Raw genomic sequence first — 17,944 nt, 5'->3', positions numbered from 1 at the left:
TAATTTTACATGGCAGAAAACGACTTTATGATTACTTTTCGTTGTTGTTTTCCAAATATTCGTTTTCCTACTCGGGTTTACCAATTGATAAACGAGCAAAATAAAAAAATATTTATTTAGTAGAAGTTTAGTAAGAGGTAAGTTGAAGTGGAGTTTGGAAAGCAATTTCAGACTTCCACGCATCTTGTAGTTTGCTCGAGAAGAACTGAAGATCAGAGAAGAGAAGGGGAAAACCTTTGCAGAAGTGGACAAAAATGTAGCGGTTTTTGCAGCAAATCTTGAACATATTTGTAAAAATGAAACAAGCTTTAATATGTTATAGTTAAATCCACACAGTTTATGGTATTTTGCTACACGTTTTCCATGTTTTTTTTGCTTTAAAAAACTGAAAAAAGGTACAACATTGGCATGTAGTGTGGAATAAACGAAAGCGGAAAGTAGGAAAGAGTACAGTTTTAGACACATAGGGATGAATGAGTTAAAAAACAATGCCAAAAAACGTTAATAATAGGCAATCAAGCCGTGTTGCAAATCAATCTCGGAAATTTGAAGCAAATTCAAGTACTGATTACACGACTGGTAAAAAAACCGTATGAAAAATTGATTTGTTGAACAAAAAAACACAAACCAAAACTCTAATTATTATTAAGAAAAACAGCATTTATTAGACAGGCAGAACACTCGAAAATTTGGAAATCACAAAAAACCCAAGAACATTCATCAAATATTCAATAACAAAGCATCCAAATTAGTTCCTCCAACGTTTTAAATGTAAATAGACAACAAGATCAATAATAATAATGAAAAGGATTAAATGAAGGAAGGGTAAATGAATCATAAGAACCACTATAAAACAAATATGTTGTTTTATCCATCTAGCATGCTGTTAAGGAGTATTTATTTAAAAACATTTATTTCTCTAATAATGCAACTTTTGTCTTATCAGTTTAAATAAATGCCTATCAAATTAAGAATATGTTCACAACCGGGAATAAATATTAAAAATATCAGTAATAACGCCGCAGGAATACTTAGTTCACATGCCTTATATTCTAACAGCATCGACCCAAAGGTCTCCTTGGATGGTGCTGATAAATCCTCGTTTCTCCATCTGAATTGGAAATGGCGTTTTCTTGTTGATGGTGAACTTGAATTTTCTCAGCAGCGTAATTAATCCGACTTTAGTTTCAAGTTTGCCAAGTCTCAAGCCTAAAACATTTCCAATGAATCCTAAATATGTGGGTATAATAATTTGATAAATAAGTTACAATGCTAAACTGGTTTTTGTTGAAGTATTCAATTGTAGAGTCGAATGAAAAATATTTTAAAAAATAACTCGTCCAACTGGTAAGTTGTGAGATATTTTAATCAAATTTAATTGACCAACGCATTGGGTTTTCATCGCGTAAAGTGCTCAACTTGATATCACTTAAATGTTCAATGTAATGGAGTAGTCATCGGCAAAAACTGAATGAAACAGTTGGGCAATTGTAAAAATGATCCATAATAACATTATCAATGTTCAAAAACTTTCATTCTCAAAACCTTTCCAGATACTTACAAAAGGACTTTAAATGAAAGCGACGATCTTGTTAAAGAAACATCAAGAAAAAACTACTTATTTATTAGCCTTCATAAACACACACTAAGCAAAAGGACTCAGTACCACGTTAACAACATGTGTGCTTAGTTTACTTAAATCATATTTTATTTTTTATCTTTTGACCCAAAAATGTATACTTACGAAGTGAATGAGAGTAATTTTTGCGTGAGATAAATTAATAACTTGGAAATATAATTGAATTGAAAAAATTCAATGGCAAACTCACGAAAATTTAAATGAAAAAAATCGTTTAATGGAAAAGTCATATATAGCAAAATGTTAAAATGCACTAAAGTATTCTTTTATATCTGCAAAGGTTTTTCAAACATTCAAATAGTCTTCAGGATTAGGCGAGTTTTTCAGGATAGTTTCAAGTAATGACCGCAAAAGCCAAACTGTTTTAATCTTCAGGATCGATTGAAAAACCATTAAAATATCTTACCAATGCAAACGCGAGGTCCAGCACCGAAAGGAAAGAAAGCGTATTCTGGCCTGGCCGCTTTGTTTTCTTCTGAGAATCGCTCTGGATCGAAAACCTCTGGATTCTCGTAATATTCAGGATCGTTCTGGATGGCCCAAACTGGAATTTGCACATCTGTGCCCCGCTCCAATACCAAATCAGTTCCGGGCACTTTGTACGTTTTAGTGCATCGTCGTGGAATGACGGGTAGAGGTGGGAATTTTCTTAAGGCCTCTAATATACAACAAATAAATATTTAAATCGAGAAAACTAAGTAAATGATTAAACCGGATTTAGCGATATTTTTTTGTTACTTTGCGAATTAGGAATTTTTTTTTAGGTCAGAGAAATGAATACGCTTTTTAGGTTGGCAACTTTTCCAAACTGTATCAACTGTGAATGAAGAAAGGCAAAAAAATGCTAAAAAATACACTTGTGCTAGAAGGGCAGATTCTTCCGTAAAAACCTTAGCATAACGATGTAAACAGCATCGATTCTTACCAGAGATGACTTTGTCCAAATAGGGCATTTCCATTACAGCTTCATAAGTGATTTTTCCATCATGTTTCGCCAAAACCTCCAAAATTTCCTTTCTCAATTTGTCTTGAATATCCTGATGTTGAGCGAGTTCCAGCATAGTAAAAGTCATGGTACTAGAGGAAGTTTCAAAGCCAGCAATGAAGAAGACGAAGCACTGGGCAATAATGTCGCTTTCCGATATAATTCCTTTTCCGTTACCGGAGCCGGTAACTTTATCATCATCAGAAAGCACTCCTTGGTTCTTCAACTGAAGCAGCAAATGCATGAAATCCTTTCTGAATATTTGATTATTTTCTCTGTGCCTGATAGTACTGGTAACCACGTTTGTAAAGAAAACTGTCAATTCGTTTGGAAAATGTTTGTATCCAAGTTTCGCCAAAAAATCCCAATTGAAAAGACTGAGTAAAGCGAGTTTGAATGGTCTGGGTTCGAATATTTTTTTTCCGGCTCTTCTGAAGGCATCATTTGGATCGCCCAAACAGTCGGATTCAATTCCGAAGCCACAGCTGGCAATCACATCAGTGGTAAAGTTGCACAGAAATTCTTTGAGGACGAATGCCTCTTTTTTGTCCACCATTTTTGCAACCGCGTTTTCCAAACCGACGGTTTTATTTGTTAGAGTTTCAAACATCATTTTCAATTTTCCTGATGTAAAGGCAGGAGTCAGTTTCGCCCGTAGGTCCTTCCAACGTTCACCCTCCAAGGCAAACAGATGCTTGGATAAGACATCGTCTGGATTGTTGTAAGTTGCATGGGAAGCAAAGTAATTCGCGTCCTGTTGCATGATGTGTTTGATAATGTCTGTATCCAGCGGGAAGTAGACAGGCTGAAGAAAGTTGTAAAAGCCTGCATGCTTCTTGCCTTGTGCCTTGAACTTATTGTACCTGTTAACGGAGATTTCTCCCAAAGATTCTTGGTTTGTGAAAATCTTCGTATTATCCCCCAATAGAAAATCTGCGTCTGAGCTGGGCACTCCTTTCCTCTTCCAATATGATTGACGCCATTTCACATAAATAATAAACGAAATCACACCGATCACTACATAGGCTAGACCAAACGCCATTGTTCTTGTTCGCTTCACTACCACTTTGATATTGAATCTCAAGTTGAAGTCCTCCTCACTGATATAAAGTATCGCGAATTGCTGAATAATACTGATTCGATTATTGGAGAGTCATGTTTCAAAGTTGTTGATCAACTCAATTACGCCTGCTTGACATTCATCTGGTTCGGTAAGTCGTTGGTCGGCTGTTTGTTTCCAGAATCTGTTTTCTGACATATTTGAACCTTCGGACGAAACACTTATGTGCTTAATGCGGGTAGTTTTCGGTTGAATACCGTCGAATTTTGCCTGCATTTTCGTCATTGGAGAGTTTGATATGAACTATGCTTGTTGGGTTAAAACGGAAAATATTGCCAGGTATTGAAATTGGGAAAAATCAATAGCCAAAAAAAGTCCAAAGGAAATAAGTGCAGTATTAAATGATCTGTATCAAGTAGTAGAATGCAACTAATTTTGAAAGAAATTGAAGTTGCAGCTTCTCTCTGACTAATTGCACCTTTCAGATCGACAGCAAATTCAAAGGAACGTTGCTACTTTTTATGTATCGTTACTGCTAACAAGATACTAAATGAAATATTAAATTATATGTAACTTTACATGGCAGGAAATGTCTTTATGGTTACTGTTTTGTTGCTGTTTTCCAAATCTTTGATTTCCTATCCGTGTTTAACAATATCAATAACGTTACGAGCAAAACAAACGTTAATATTTATTTAGTAAAAGTTTAGTTAGAAGTAAATTGAAGGAGAGTTTAGAGAGTCGCGAACAATTGAAGATTATAAAAGAGGCAAAGAGAAAACATATGCTAAAGTGGAAAAAAATGTTACATTTTTGTTCATATTTTGTCTGACCTTTTGTCTTGCGCTAGAATTATATTAAATATTGGTATATACTTTCCTGGCTGTCTTTCAATTCCAAATCAAATTTATTCCTGGGTTTCAGTCATTTATTGTCTCTATTTATTAATCAAAATACGTTTCGGTGTATTTTTCCACCATCATCAGTTTTTATGTGTAGCGTTGTTGCTGCTTTAAGCCTTGGCATGCATTTGTGCAAATGCTAATTTCATTCCATGCTAAATTACAGCACATGTTTTACCAAGCAGACTCCGTGTGCATTTAATAGTCTCTTGAATAATTACAGTTGCACAATTTTTTATTGCGTATCATAAATGAGGAGTAAAATTGCCAAGACAAGGACATCGGCAAAACACGTCGATTTTTATGAGCTAAATGTTGAACATCTACGGGGGTCCCGAAACGAATCAACATAACGCCGAAATAGATTCGATTAGTCAAAAAAAGCGTCTTCGGGTCACTGAGGTCCTTTTGTTATGTCTTGGATAATTGCAGGAACATACCGATTATTATCCGGGTCACCCCATATAATTTGACGACTAATTTATTTGCCTTCGAACCCGGTAGCAGGCAATTTGGTACTTTATGACGATTTCGAAACACGTTTTCATAATACTTTCGACTGTCATTGCCCATAAACTCGGATTTAGTAATAATACTTTGTCATGCTACTGAAAAGTATCGTTGGTTGGACCGGGACATTCCAAGTGGGTCGTACAGGCACTTTGCTAGCAAATAAAGCTGCCTTTTGTTCACCCGTTGTACGCTACAAAGTTTTTGTCCCTTTCGACTATCCCGATGGCTCTTCTGGTCTGATTTTGCTTGCGACAATAAATATGCATTCAAAAATACTCGAAAAGTGTTGATAATTTTAAGTCGATTGTGTGCCTATTTATTGCTCCTGACATTGATAGTCACGTTATCAAATAAGTACCCATAACGATCAAGGTATTGTTTCGAAAGCTAACATTAAAATGTACTTTTTACATGTAAATGTAATGAGTACCTGAGAAACGGAGAAGCCCGTGTCTAAGATAAGATGTAATTTTTAGTCACTCACTGGAGTTGGTTTTAAATGAGAAATTCGTATTCGCGTTCGTGATAGTGATCGAACAGTGGTTTTCAAATTTTTTGGCCGTGGACAATTAATTAAATCTCATTCACTTTTTTCTGCAGTGCTGGCTTGCGAACTACTTTCGAGGAGGAAACTTTCGTCCAAAGTTTCCAAACTTAAAATATGAGTTCTCTTCTATTTCAGCCCACGAGTTTACATAATAGAATCATAAAATCCATTATTAGCCGGAATTTAATAAGAACGAAACTGGCGGACGGTTTTGAACTGAACTCAATAAACTTCTCTGGAAGTGATAAACAATGTTTCTGTATTCTGGAGAAAGCTAATTAATTATTTAGATAACTAGTTGCAGGACAAATGCTTTTACAGCGACTGAAGCCTTGAGGCTACAGAAATAATGCGTCCCTCTAATTGAGACTGAAATAAAACCCAAGTCTACATGAATACATGCAGGCGAGAAATTATTTATTAGCCTATTCATTCTGCTTCTGCTATCATGTTTCGAGTAATTTGCTCGCGCTCATCTGGTTGATCAACAATGAGTTTATTAATCGCGGTGTTTTGATTACATGTATTTCAGCAGCGAACATGAAATAGGTTTTTATTTGCTGTTAACTTGCATAATAGATTGATATAAATTTGGTGAATCGCGGTTTAAGAGATAGAGACGGCGATTTTCGATTAAAAACTAGAATTAATCCTAAATTGAATTGGTTTCTGAATTGCCAAGTCTTCACAATAAAGTAGAACGGGGAAGAGAACTAGAATATTAAACTGGTGTTTTTTTTGGTAAATTTCATTGAGTGCTGCAAATAAGAAGCTTTATTAAGAACTTTGTTCCATTGGGCAATTCTCTCCGAAAAAGGCTTTAGTTTTTCAAAATCATGAACGTAGTTTAAGCAGAGATCGGCAGTTAAACAGCGTAAGGTAAATATCGTATTGAATCCCGCAAACTGCCTAATTATGATATTTTTGAGGAATAAGAAATTGATATTTAGAAAAAAATATTTCCAAAATATCAAACACACGGTACACGTTAATTCCCGAAAGTTATAGCTTCTGCATTATGGAATTTGTAGAAATTTTTTTTTACGCCAAATACAAAATTATTTTAATAAACCAGCAATTACCGTTCTTTTGCCATCTGAAGTATTGTTGCCAATACAAAAGTGTGCGTCTTGTACGTAAAAATTGATATTCTAGTCTGCTGGCTTTCGCTTTTTCATTTCATTTCAAAAACATTTAGATTAGGATAGTACTCGGGATCCATATGAATACCCGAAATTGAAATCTCGACCCTTGTGCCCTCAATAACCACTCAAAAGTCAGGAAGCTTGTGTGCCTTTGTACCTACCCTTGAAACTGCTGTTGCTGACGGAAACTTTCCTGGTGTTTTACAAGGAGGAGATGGGAATGTGTAACATGTAGAATATGAAATTGTGCCAAGAGTGGCAAAAAAATTCTAATTCCGTTGTTAGTTGTTGGTTCACTGGAAAAAAGTGCTCGATTTGCTTATCTCAATGATCCATTAATACAAGAATACACTGACAAAATTTATGTAGTTCAAAATGCTTTAAAAACGTTATTTACCGAATTTTAAAATAATCGTAAATCTGTGCATGATGGCCATTTCTTTGCCAGTTAGTTTGACGTAATTTTTCGTACATTAAGAAAGAAAGTACTGTTATTATTATGTGGGTCAACATTTATACGCTAAAGCAAGATGCGAAAGCCTACTAGACGGCCACTAAACGCTATATTCTGAAGAACGGGGTTAATGAGATCAAAAAAACCATATTTAATCCACTTAGCAGCCATCGGTCATATAAGATTACATTAATATTCAGCAAGTAAATACCTACCGAGGTCTGATGGAGAAGAAAATGCTACTTACACAAGTAAACTTTTATTATACAAAGAAAACAATTTTTTAACTATAATTAAATAAGAAAATCTAACTATTTCTATTTTAAATTAAAGAAACTATTATGGACTGTTTTTGAAACACACGTAATTACGTTTTATGTTGAATCTAATGATTTTAACCTTCACAACTCAAGCTCGGCGCTTCATTCGCGGAATTATGCAGCAAAATCGTCGTAAAATTGAAACCCACTAAAAAAGTTAGAGATCAAACAGAATATGCAAAATCAATTTTGGAATCGGTCTGCATTGCAAGTCATATAACGAGGTTAACAATATAATTATAATAATACATACATATATATATAATATTTAATTTGCTTAACTTATAAATATTAATTGAGTCTTTAAAATATGCAATATTCCCAGTAATCCTAATATGGATTATTTACAGGCCTAAAATACGTTTTATGTTACCCATTCCAGTTCAACTGGAAATTAATATTTAAATAACTAACTACATTATCCACTTTTATTACATTCACAACATTTATTACATTTGATCGAACTGATGACTTTATTATGTTCAATCAACAATGATTTGCTTTAGAGGATTGTCTTTTAAAAATAATATATATTGGTTTAGGGTCCTAAGCAACAAATAGTAACATTGTGACTATAACAGTTTACGACATTTTATTCCATGCAATCAATTTAAACTATTTTTGCTAACTGCTGTCTACTTTGCTGATTACACTTGGATATTTTTACCTTATTATATTATTACAGAGTGATCAATCTCATTCCAATCTAATGATTATGACGCCTTCATGGCCTTTAATCGAATTGGTAACACGTTTACTATCAGTTCAGTGTCAATACGTAGTTAATCTTACTAAATGTTGCCCAATATTAGAAACGTGCCACTTGCGGAAATGTTTTTCAAGTGCGTTGAAAATAAGCTAGAAATTACGGTCTTATAAACATTTAGATTTAATTTTACACTCAAGGCAGCTTCTTTTTTCGCCAACATACTTCAGTAATGGATGATATATATTTTTGAAGCAAACGGATCTGCTCAAGCTTGGGTAAATGTCTCCTCTCCTAACAGCATGTATTTTGCTAAATAAATGCCCTTTCATTTCATTATATTCTAATGGCGTTCAACCAAACGCTTCCTTTAACGGTATTAATGACGATTCCTTGCTCCATCTCGAGCGGTAATGAAGTTTTCTTATTAAGTGCGAACTTGAAGTGTCTAATTAAAGTGGCTAGTCCCACTTTGGACTGAAGCATGCCAAATCTCAACCCTACGAAGAGTCGTAATATAGTGCAAACTACTAAATTCCACATGTCTCCAAATGCTATTCGGAAGAGTAACACGCCTATAACTCACCTATACAAAGACGTGGCCCAGCGCCGAAAGGCAAAAACGTTAATTCCTCCTTCCTCTTTGTTTTATTCTCTTCGGTAAATCTCTCCGGGTCGAAAATGTCGGGGTTCGGGTAGTAGTCAGGATCCATATGAATTCCCCAAACAGGAATTTCCACACTTGTGCCCTTTTCGATCACCACATTTGAGTTGGGAATTTGATAAGTTTGAGTGCATATTCTGGGGATTATTGGCACTGGGGGGAATTTTCTCAGCGTCTCTAAGAAAGGGTGCAATAGTCATTTGCAAGAGTACAAAGTTGTGTAGTTTGAGAAGAAAATCAACCACCTTCAAAGCTGATTAATGGTTAATCTTTTAACTAAACTGCTAATTTTCAACAAAAAAATCTGGAAGCGAAACAGCTTGATTCAAACCAATCAAATTTAAAGCAATAGGTAGCCTTCTAACGTCAAGCGCTAAACTTACCATTGACCACCATTTCCAGATAATGCATTTCCGCAACAGATTGATAAGTGAATTTTCCATTGTGCTTTGCAAGCACTCGATCGACTTCTGCTCTCAGTTTCGCCTGGATGTCCAAGTGTTGAGCAAGTTCAAGCAAAGCAAAAGTCATGGTGGTTGAAGATGTCTCAAAGCCAGCAAAAAAAAAGACGAAACACTGTGCCATAATGTCTTCTTCCGTTATGACGCCTTGGCTCTTCTCGCTGGCAGCATCGATTTTCTGGGAATCGGACAGACTTCCTTGATTCTTCAGTTGCAACAGCAAATGCATGAAATCTTTGCGGTAAACTTCGTTCTGTTCCCGCGATTGAATCGTTTGCTTTACAATGTTTATGAAGAACTGGGAGGTTTCGCGTCCAGTGTCTTTAAAGCCTAGATTACCTAATAGGTTCCAAGGAACAAACAGCTCCATGAGGAAACTGACGAGTTTCGGTGCAATCATCTTTTTGCCGTAGATTCGGAAAACGTTGTGAGGATTAGTGAGGGAATCGTATTCAATCCCAAACCCACAGCTTGCAATCACATCGGTAGTAAAATCCCCGCAAATCTCCTTGATTGAAATTCCATCTTCATTATTTACCAATTTATCCACTGCCCGCTTTAGATCTTCGGTTTTTTCGGCCACAGTTTCAAACATSATCTTGATCTTCCCGGAGGTGAATGCAGGGGTGAGTTTCGCTCGAAGATCCCGCCATCGTTCACCCTCCAGCGCAAATAAATGCATGCTCAAAATGTCTTTGGGGTGGTGATACAGCCCGTGGCCGGAAAAGTGACTTGCATCTTGCTGCATGATATGTTTGATAATCGTGTGGTCGAATGGTATATAGACAGGCTTCCAGAAGTAGTAAAAACCTGCATGTTTATATCGCAGCTTCTTTGCTTCGTTATACCTGTCTAAAGTCGTCTCGCCTAGTGATCTTCCACCAAAGAACAGACCGATTAAATGGCCGAACAAAAAGTGAAAGTTCAGGCTGGGAACCCCGCGCCTTTTCCAATAGGATTGCTGCCATTTTACGTAGATGAAGAAGGTAACTAGGGCGATCACTATGTAAGTTAACATTAAAAAGTCTTGGTTCACTCACACTGATGTTGATGAACAAGCGAAAAGCAAACTGCGGTGCAATTTTGGCCATTAAAATGTACGTTATGGCCAAACGTTTCAAATGTTTGTGTGGGAGTCTATAGATAGTGAAACCAGGGGAATACTGGCTGTTGAAATAGCATTTTTTAACGGTCGCCCTTGAATGTTTGGGGAAAAACTCTTTAAATTATGAGATCTTCCACTTGTCTTTTGATGTCGAAACTCTATCAAGGCTAATTTGGCTTGGGATGTTGATTTAAAAAGAACCTTTTCGTTTAAAATTTCCCATAGTAACTGTTTCTGAGTTTTGAGTTAGTTAAGTTCGAATCCTTCTCTCATCTCCCCTAATTTCCGATGTTTTTAAGCCGTTCTAACTTTGATGGCTAAAAATATATTAACGAAGTGTTTTGTTTAGATGGAAAAGCCATCATTAAATGCATTATGGTGCAACTGCATCTTTGACCGAAAAATCAGTTTTGCGTGAAGTAATTTTATCAGTTCCAATTTGAGTCGCACATTTATCGGCGCAAATAAGAAAAGTGAACAGCTTCGGTGCGACTTTATATCCACAATAAAAAGTGTCGAAAAGCACTAAAGCTTTATTGATACTCGGAAAATGGTAGGCACTTTTCAGCAGTTGAGGGCTGTAGTAAAACTGCGCCCGACGTGGTGCAAACACTGTCAATTTCACGGATAAAATTAGGCAGTTGAGGCGAAAATAGTGGTTTTATATGGAGTTTTCCAAATGTGATCGGACGTTATTTTACACATTTGGTGCAAATAACCCACTTTTGCCTGCTCATATTTATCAATCTGTACACTTCGACTGATTTTATTGAAGAATATTTTTTTATCATATGGCTTAAGTGTTGGCGCTACCGTTCGAAGATCTACTGATTTTCGAGTTATTAGACTGTCGTCAGTAGCAGTTTGTTCGCGACTTTTTTGAGCACGCATGGCTAGCATCTTCAGAGGTGTGGTTTCCCCTTTAATCAGTCGTTTTTCCAAATGTTTTCCCATTGTTAAACTTCTTTATTCTTATTCGCTTCCCCGCTTTCTATCTGACTTTATCACCGATAATAATGGCCCAAATCACTAATCTCATATTTTTCTACTTGAAAATTTGTTTAATCTCTTGGACTAATAGCTGTCTTTAAATCCGTCTTCAGCAAACATTTTTGTTTATTCTTTATTTTCCGTTCCTTCTTCTGTGCTTTTGTTACTGAAATGTTATTTCTTCTATTGAGAAATGTTATTTCTTGTCCGTGAAAAAAAATTCACATCATTCTCATTAAACCGTTTCTCTTTGAACGTTCTTGATCGAGAGTGAGATTCAATTTTGCTTTCATTCTGTTTGTATCGGTTATTTCCCATTTTTTCCTTTATATTATCTTACTTGTAATCGATTTCTATATTATTCACTGTCAATTTCATGTGACACTATTATTTGCTTCAATACAATCACTTCAATTCAAAGCAATGTTCTTGTTTTGTTGAACTTTCCTTTTAACCACTTGATGAAGTGGTTAAAAAAGCCTGAAAGTTATCGATGGATAACTTTCAGGCTTTTTCCCTTTTGTTGCGTAATAAAAACCTCAATTTTTATCTTTTATCAATCTCTCATTTGCTCTATTTGTTTGCTAATAATTATACTTTTTCAGGAAACTTCATATTTTTTTTTAAATCAGCGATATTATGACTAGATGTGTTTGAAGGCCCTCTAGGATGTCATCTCTATGTATGGATAGTTTTCGTAGAGCTTTACATTTTACGTGAAAACTAGACACTTTCCTAAAATCATGTTTTAGATAAAAAAAAAGAGGCTCTGTCACGAAATGATAACTAGAGCTTCGCAGCTCAACCGATTCTCTAAATAAAAACGATTAAGAACGGTTTTAAGACTATTAGACGTATTAGTCTCAAATTTCCGCATTTTGGGCTGAATTCGGAAAAAAATTCAAAGTTTTATATAAAAAATACGCATTTTTGGGTTCTATATTGCAATGAAAACTTAAATTTTATAGCGCCACCGATTTTCTAAGTTTGAGCCAAGGATTAAGAGCTGTTTTCCGACCCGCATTATTCCTGAATTTCCCCATTTGGCATCAGAAGAAACTTGAAACATTCCTAAAATGATGTTTTACTCGTATGTAAGAAAGTTGAACACTTTAAGGCCGCTTTAAGGTTGTGTGTGTAGGAAAACATGACGCATTACTTACATCTTTTAATTAAAGAAAGTATATTTGTCCATTTATCGTTCTATTACGTAACAAACGTTTTACGGTTTTTTCGGGGGGTTTGTTATGTTATGTTATAAAATGGTTATAAAATCCAGAAAAAAAATTGGCAACCGTCTAGAATTGCCTGACAGAGGCGATAAATCACCTCAAAAGGAAACTAATAAAAGTGGAACGCTGTGAATTGAAACATATCACCCTTCCTGCGCCAGGTAACCAATCAGGCACAATCCCGAAAGATTTAATATGTTCGAAAGGAAATCGAATATCCAGGTTTCGTTTTCGCTGATCGAGAACTATCAAAAATCAGTAGGGCCCGATTAATGGCTGGATGCAACTGATAAATGATCTCAATTCAAAAGGCCATAAATGCTTTTTGCCTGTGCTCTAAACTGCGTTCCGACGAAATTGACAAATGCAGGTCCGATGTGTTTTTCAAATAATTACCGTAATTTGTTTTATTACTCGACCAGCTATTTATCAACTGCGCAATTGAGCGCGTATTCAACTAATCTATATACGATTCATTTCAAGCTGGATGTATGGAGGATTTGATTTGAATTGAAAACTTGTTTTCAAATGAACAAATCCCTCGTAATCTTGGAGCAGGAATTTAATTTGAAATAACAGCCGGAATTTTCATTTCCATCTTCTTAAGTCGGAGAAATTCTGAGACATTATTCAGCCGCCCAACTCACGCGAAAATAAATGCATTTTATACCGCACTATTAGTAAGAAAATGGGTCATTAAGAGCACTGGGAGACCCTCTAAATGAGGACATTTATCAGACGGGCTAAAAAAATGGGCAGCTGACTTAACTAACCGAAAAACGGGTTTTCAGGAATAAATCCGAAAATGTGTTGAATGCTTACAGTTTTCCAGGGGAAAAGTTCAAAGTGGCTGCAAATGGAGCTCAACTATGCAATCGCAATAAATTTTACCTGCAATATGTAGATTCCTTTGGACAGTTTTCAGAGAGCAATGCAAATAACGCAGTCTTAGAAATGCGGCAGGAAACTTTGATATACGAGCATGTGGCCCTTTGCATGCCCGTTTAAAATTCATATTTGGAACTTTGAGGAGACACACGCGATTTGAGTAGAAACTTGTTCGCAAACTCCCGTCGGATTGCGTCGTCAAGACGGAATGAAAAATTTATGAAGGTATTTGAGGATTTCGGAATAAGGAGTTGAAAATGAGATGAATGCACCTTCTATATATGGCTAGACTTGAAGTTTACTCAACTTGTTATTAGAAGATTTTGCTCCAAAAAAACACAACTAGAGTAATTCCGGGAGAGATGAACCACCTTTTTTGATTCGACTTTTTTGAATATGTTGTCACAGACGTAAAAAAAATGTTGTCACAAACATTTTAACTAACTGCAATCAGAACTTTAACTAAAGACTAAAAACTCGGACACATTTGCTGACAAAAAAATAAAATAAAAAACCGTTATGTGGTCCAACTAACCCGAAATCTGCGGGATAGTTGAACCACCAATTTGGGACAGTTGGATCACACAGGGAGAGATGAACCGTAACAAAGGATAAGTAACAAAATTAAACTTAATTAATTTTTTAATTAATAAGTTTATTTGCGACATTCATTGCACATATTTTCAGTTTATACACGACTCATGAAGCCACCGGGTGCACGACTCATGAAACACCTTCAGCAACTCTTATGCTAAGATCTGAACTACTATCGTCGCTTCATTTTCTTCTCCTAAAGTAGGCGAAGAACTCAATGAGCCAGTTTTATAGTTTTCCCCACGGCTTTCTTGTAATTAGAGTAGCTTTGGGAATATTAAATTGTCTGGCTGCGGCATTGACCCCCATTGTTTTTGTATCTACAGCCTCTACAGCATTTTTGAGATCTTCTTCGGTCCATCTAGCTCTTAGTGAGCTCAACTTCCGTTGATATTTTGTAGGCATTGTATAAAACAGAAAAATAAAAACCGGTTCAACTGTCCCGATTTACTCTGGCCCATTTATCCCAAATTTCGGGGATAGACGGACCACCCAAAAACAAAAAATCTATGTATTAATCGGCTTTTACATCATTTACGTTGTCCAGATGGATACCATTCAATGCATTTTTAACCACAAATCGCATTTTAAAACTTTCTTTTAGTTAGAATCGCACCTTCAAAATACCGTTAAAAAAATTTCTACCATGTGTAAATGCAGAAACAAATCAAGCCACTCCCGAAAATTAACTACACACAAACGGAGTGCAACTGGTAGTCGTTTGTTGACGGGGTAGCGTTGAAATATTCTTCCTATACCATGTACAGTCGAAAATACCCGACTACTCAAAGACTTAAAAATTGAACTCTGTCTTTTTTGTTCAATGAAATTCAAGTCTAGCCAGACCTAAGTCTCCTTATTCCGAAAGCCTCAAATGTCAATTGATAAATTTTTCATTTTTTTCAATCATTTTATGAAACCGACCTAAAAAATCATTGTGCAGAATGGGACAAAAATCTTTTAACCATATTTCTAAGGCGAATGACAATTTTTTAAAGAATCATGCTTAATACTGTGTAATCGATTGCGATGACTGGATCCTATTAGACTTATGCTATCTATGACGTGGAGCAAATTCGGGAAACCCTTTCCTTAAACGAAGGCATTTATCAGGAACATGCAGCCATTAATCTTTGCGTGGAGTTTCCAGAGGGACAATGAACGTATCCAGGAAAATGCACTTTATTAATTCCCTTACCACTGGGCTTTTGGCTGACGAATTCCATTATCTCGTAGCCAACAGGGACCAGTCGCGACTAGCTGAGGAACGCGGTTTTCCATTGATTTCTCCATTCTGGCATTTCGTTCCTTTCAGAAGGTCCGTTCCAGTCCGATGCGCTTCTCGTTCCCGAAAACTGCATGTTCGACCACATTCACAACCAGAGCAACTGCTGGACCTTTGGAAGATGGAACGCAACAGCTGGAACTGCTTGCCAGGACAAAAAATTGCAGTTGAGGTCGTTTGCCATGCTGTTGCCTTGTGGAATTTCTTTGTTTAGTGGAGTGGAGTTTGTCTGCTGCCCCAAACACTTCAAAGGTAAATTTCCCTTTCAAATACGCTAATCAAGCCAAAATTTGTTGTCCGCTCCAGAAAGTGTAAAACCCAAAAAGCCCGTCGAGTTGGCCATTCTGAAAAAAGAACAGGATGTGTTTTCCGAAGCTCTGGATGATAGTGATGATGACTCGGATGAAGATGACAGCAATGATGATCTGGAGGATGTGGCTGATGATACTGAATTGTCCGATGAACCGAGTATTGACGACGAAGACGATGATGAGGAAGATGATGATGGTAGGCAATCAACCGATCACTTCTGGTCCAGAGACTTTGAGGACTTTTTTTAGATTACGATGACAGCGATTGGGACACGACGTCGCAAAGCACCACTATTGGCATGAAGGTACCAACCACTTCAGCTACAACCACGACCACGACTACCAGTACCACTACAACGGAAAAACCCACCACGGAAGCCACTCCAGATCCATATTTCACTCACTTTGATCCTCGAAATGAACATAACAGCTATAAGGAAGCGCAGGTGAGAAAAGTTTGAAAAGAGAGTCGGTTGAACGCGACTAATATTGTTGAAAGTTTTGAAGGAAAGTTCGAATTGAAGACTTCTCTTGAGAAAATTGAACAATATGCTGTGGTCCCACGTTCTCGCCAATGCGCACTGTGGAACGTTTTTTTTGGTGTTCCAGGAACGTCTGGAGGAAACTCACAGAGAAAAAGTAACCAGAGTGATGAAAGACTGGTCGGACTTGGAAGAGCGCTACCAAGATATGCGCTCCACCAATCCCAGAGGAGCTGACGAATTCAGGCAGAGAATGACGCAGAGGTTCCAACAAACCGTGCAGGCTCTGGAAGAGGAGGGAGATGCGGAAAAACACCAGTTAGCCGCCATGCACCAACAAAGGGTGTTGGCGCACATCAACCAGAGGAAGAAGGAAGCGATGTCGTGCTACACACAGGCTTTGAACGAAAGTCCACCAAACGTAAGCCTGCTCATCTAAACCACCCCATGTGAGGTCACAAAAAAACGATTATTCTTTGGGTTCAGACCCACAGAGTCCAGAAATGTCTGCAAAAGCTGCTGCGCTCTCTTCACAAAGACCGAGCCCATGCCATCTCCCATTACCGCCACCTTTTGGCCGGCAGCATCGAAGCTGCAGCTCGAGAACAACCCAGCGTCTTGGAACGACTCACTGATATCGACCGAACAGTAAACCAGAGCATGCAGATGTTGAAGCGCTACCCTGATCTGGCTTCGAAGATTGGTCAGTTGATGGACGACTACATTCAAGGTAGGCCTGATTGCTCCCCAGAAACATGCAGAATGTTTTCCACGCATGCATTGAAATAATCCCCATCATTTAGCGCTGCGATCGAAAGATGAAACCCCTGGATCCCTTCTAGCTATGACCGCTGATGCCGAGCAGGCCATCCTGGATAAGTACAAGGCGGAAATTGCCACCAAGCAGGCGGAACGGGAGCGGCAAAGGTTGCAGGAGAAGGAGCGCAAGGAGCAGCGCAAGAAGGAGCGAACGGTGTTAAAGGAGGAGAAGAAGCGGGTTGAGGCAGCATTGGGCAAGAAAATCAGCAACATCGACGATGAGGATATTGAGGACAATTCCGTTGATGAGAAACCTTCAGTAAGACTTTCAGAAGATTATAATTGAGCAGTTTCATACGTTGGCTTTTCAGACCCCGGTGTTTGTGGTGTCGACTGCTGAAAGCACTGCAGCTGAAACGGTAAGTTATTTGGCAACAGCAACCCCAACCAGTCACAAGGAGGTGGATGATGTGGCAGTCCAGGAGGCTGTAGAAGAAGTTGCCAAAGCTGCCACCCATAGACAGGATGTTATTAGAGTTGCCCATGTTATGTCGCATGAAATAAGCCATGGGGAACCGGTAAGAATGTGCAACCTTTCCTTAATGTGACCAAAAAAAAATTTATCACCCGCATAACTAAGGCTGTTTTCACATTTAGGAATGTTTTCCGGGCTTTGAAGCCGTGGTCTATGGGAATTTATTCCTGACGTTTCGTCCACAACTGCGGTGGACATTATCAAAGGCGATGAGGCAGTGGGCGAAGTGATTTCCCGTGCTTTCCGACTAAGACTGATTCAACTGCCTTGGACATTATTTACTTCAGACAAATTTTTACAAATTTCTTACTGCTAACTTATCTACGAGTCTTAATTCTAACATCTTTAGAGTGTTTTACACTCTGTG

At 37.4% G+C, this 17,944-nt stretch overlaps 2 protein-coding genes across 6 annotated transcripts in view; one reads left to right on the top strand and one right to left on the bottom strand.

Moving 5' to 3' along the window:
• LOC109533359 (amyloid-beta-like protein) overlaps nucleotides 1-17,944 on the top strand; it is an 83,569-nt gene that overhangs the window by 61,517 nt on the left and 4,108 nt on the right. The window contains exons 1-8 of one of the 5 annotated variants that reach the window (XM_048665618.1): nucleotides 3,770-4,023; nucleotides 15,521-15,742; nucleotides 15,797-15,997; nucleotides 16,051-16,247; nucleotides 16,411-16,704; nucleotides 16,770-17,013; nucleotides 17,087-17,361; nucleotides 17,414-17,620. In XM_048665618.1, coding sequence (XP_048521575.1) covers nucleotides 3,990-4,023; nucleotides 15,521-15,742; nucleotides 15,797-15,997; nucleotides 16,051-16,247; nucleotides 16,411-16,704; nucleotides 16,770-17,013; nucleotides 17,087-17,361; nucleotides 17,414-17,620 — 1,674 coding nt within the window. In that variant the 5' untranslated portion in view covers nucleotides 3,770-3,989. Of the gene's footprint in view, nucleotides 1-3,769; nucleotides 4,024-10,244; nucleotides 10,383-15,520; nucleotides 15,743-15,796; nucleotides 15,998-16,050; nucleotides 16,248-16,410; nucleotides 16,705-16,769; nucleotides 17,014-17,086; nucleotides 17,362-17,413; nucleotides 17,621-17,944 lie in introns of those variants that run through there. The other 4 variants (XM_048665615.1, XM_048665609.1, XM_048665604.1 and 1 more) reach the window with 4 other exon arrangements.
• LOC109533356 (probable cytochrome P450 6a14) lies at nucleotides 863-3,740 on the bottom strand. The gene is made up of 3 exons (XM_048665624.1): nucleotides 2,565-3,740; nucleotides 2,046-2,297; nucleotides 863-1,209 (listed from the first exon to the last, which is right to left on the bottom strand). The coding sequence occupies exons 1-3, from the start codon at nucleotides 3,664-3,666 to the stop codon at nucleotides 1,046-1,048; spliced, it is 1,518 nt and encodes a 505-aa protein (XP_048521581.1). The 5' UTR covers nucleotides 3,667-3,740; the 3' UTR covers nucleotides 863-1,045.

The sequence above is a fragment of the Dendroctonus ponderosae genome, unplaced genomic scaffold (genome assembly GCF_020466585.1).
Source record: "Dendroctonus ponderosae isolate FM_Combo_2020 unplaced genomic scaffold, Dpon_F_20191213v2 Dpon_F_20191213_1, whole genome shotgun sequence".
In the NCBI taxonomy this organism is placed as follows: domain Eukaryota; kingdom Metazoa; phylum Arthropoda; class Insecta; order Coleoptera; family Curculionidae; genus Dendroctonus; species Dendroctonus ponderosae.
Note: the sequence above shows the minus strand (reverse complement) of the source record. Positions and strands in the feature narration are given on the sequence as shown.

Coding starts and splice junctions, on each gene's coding strand:
- LOC109533356 (XM_048665624.1), bottom strand. CDS start 3,666: ATGGCGTTTGGTCTAGCCTATGTAGTGATCGGTGTGATTTCGTTTATT. Junction 2,298..2,564: donor TTTGGACAAAGTCATCTCTG/GTAAGAATCGAT, acceptor GTTGTATATTAG/AGGCCTTAAGAAAATTCCCA. Junction 1,210..2,045: donor TGGACCTCGCGTTTGCATTG/GTAAGATATTTT, acceptor GAAATGTTTTAG/GCTTGAGACTTGGCAAACTT.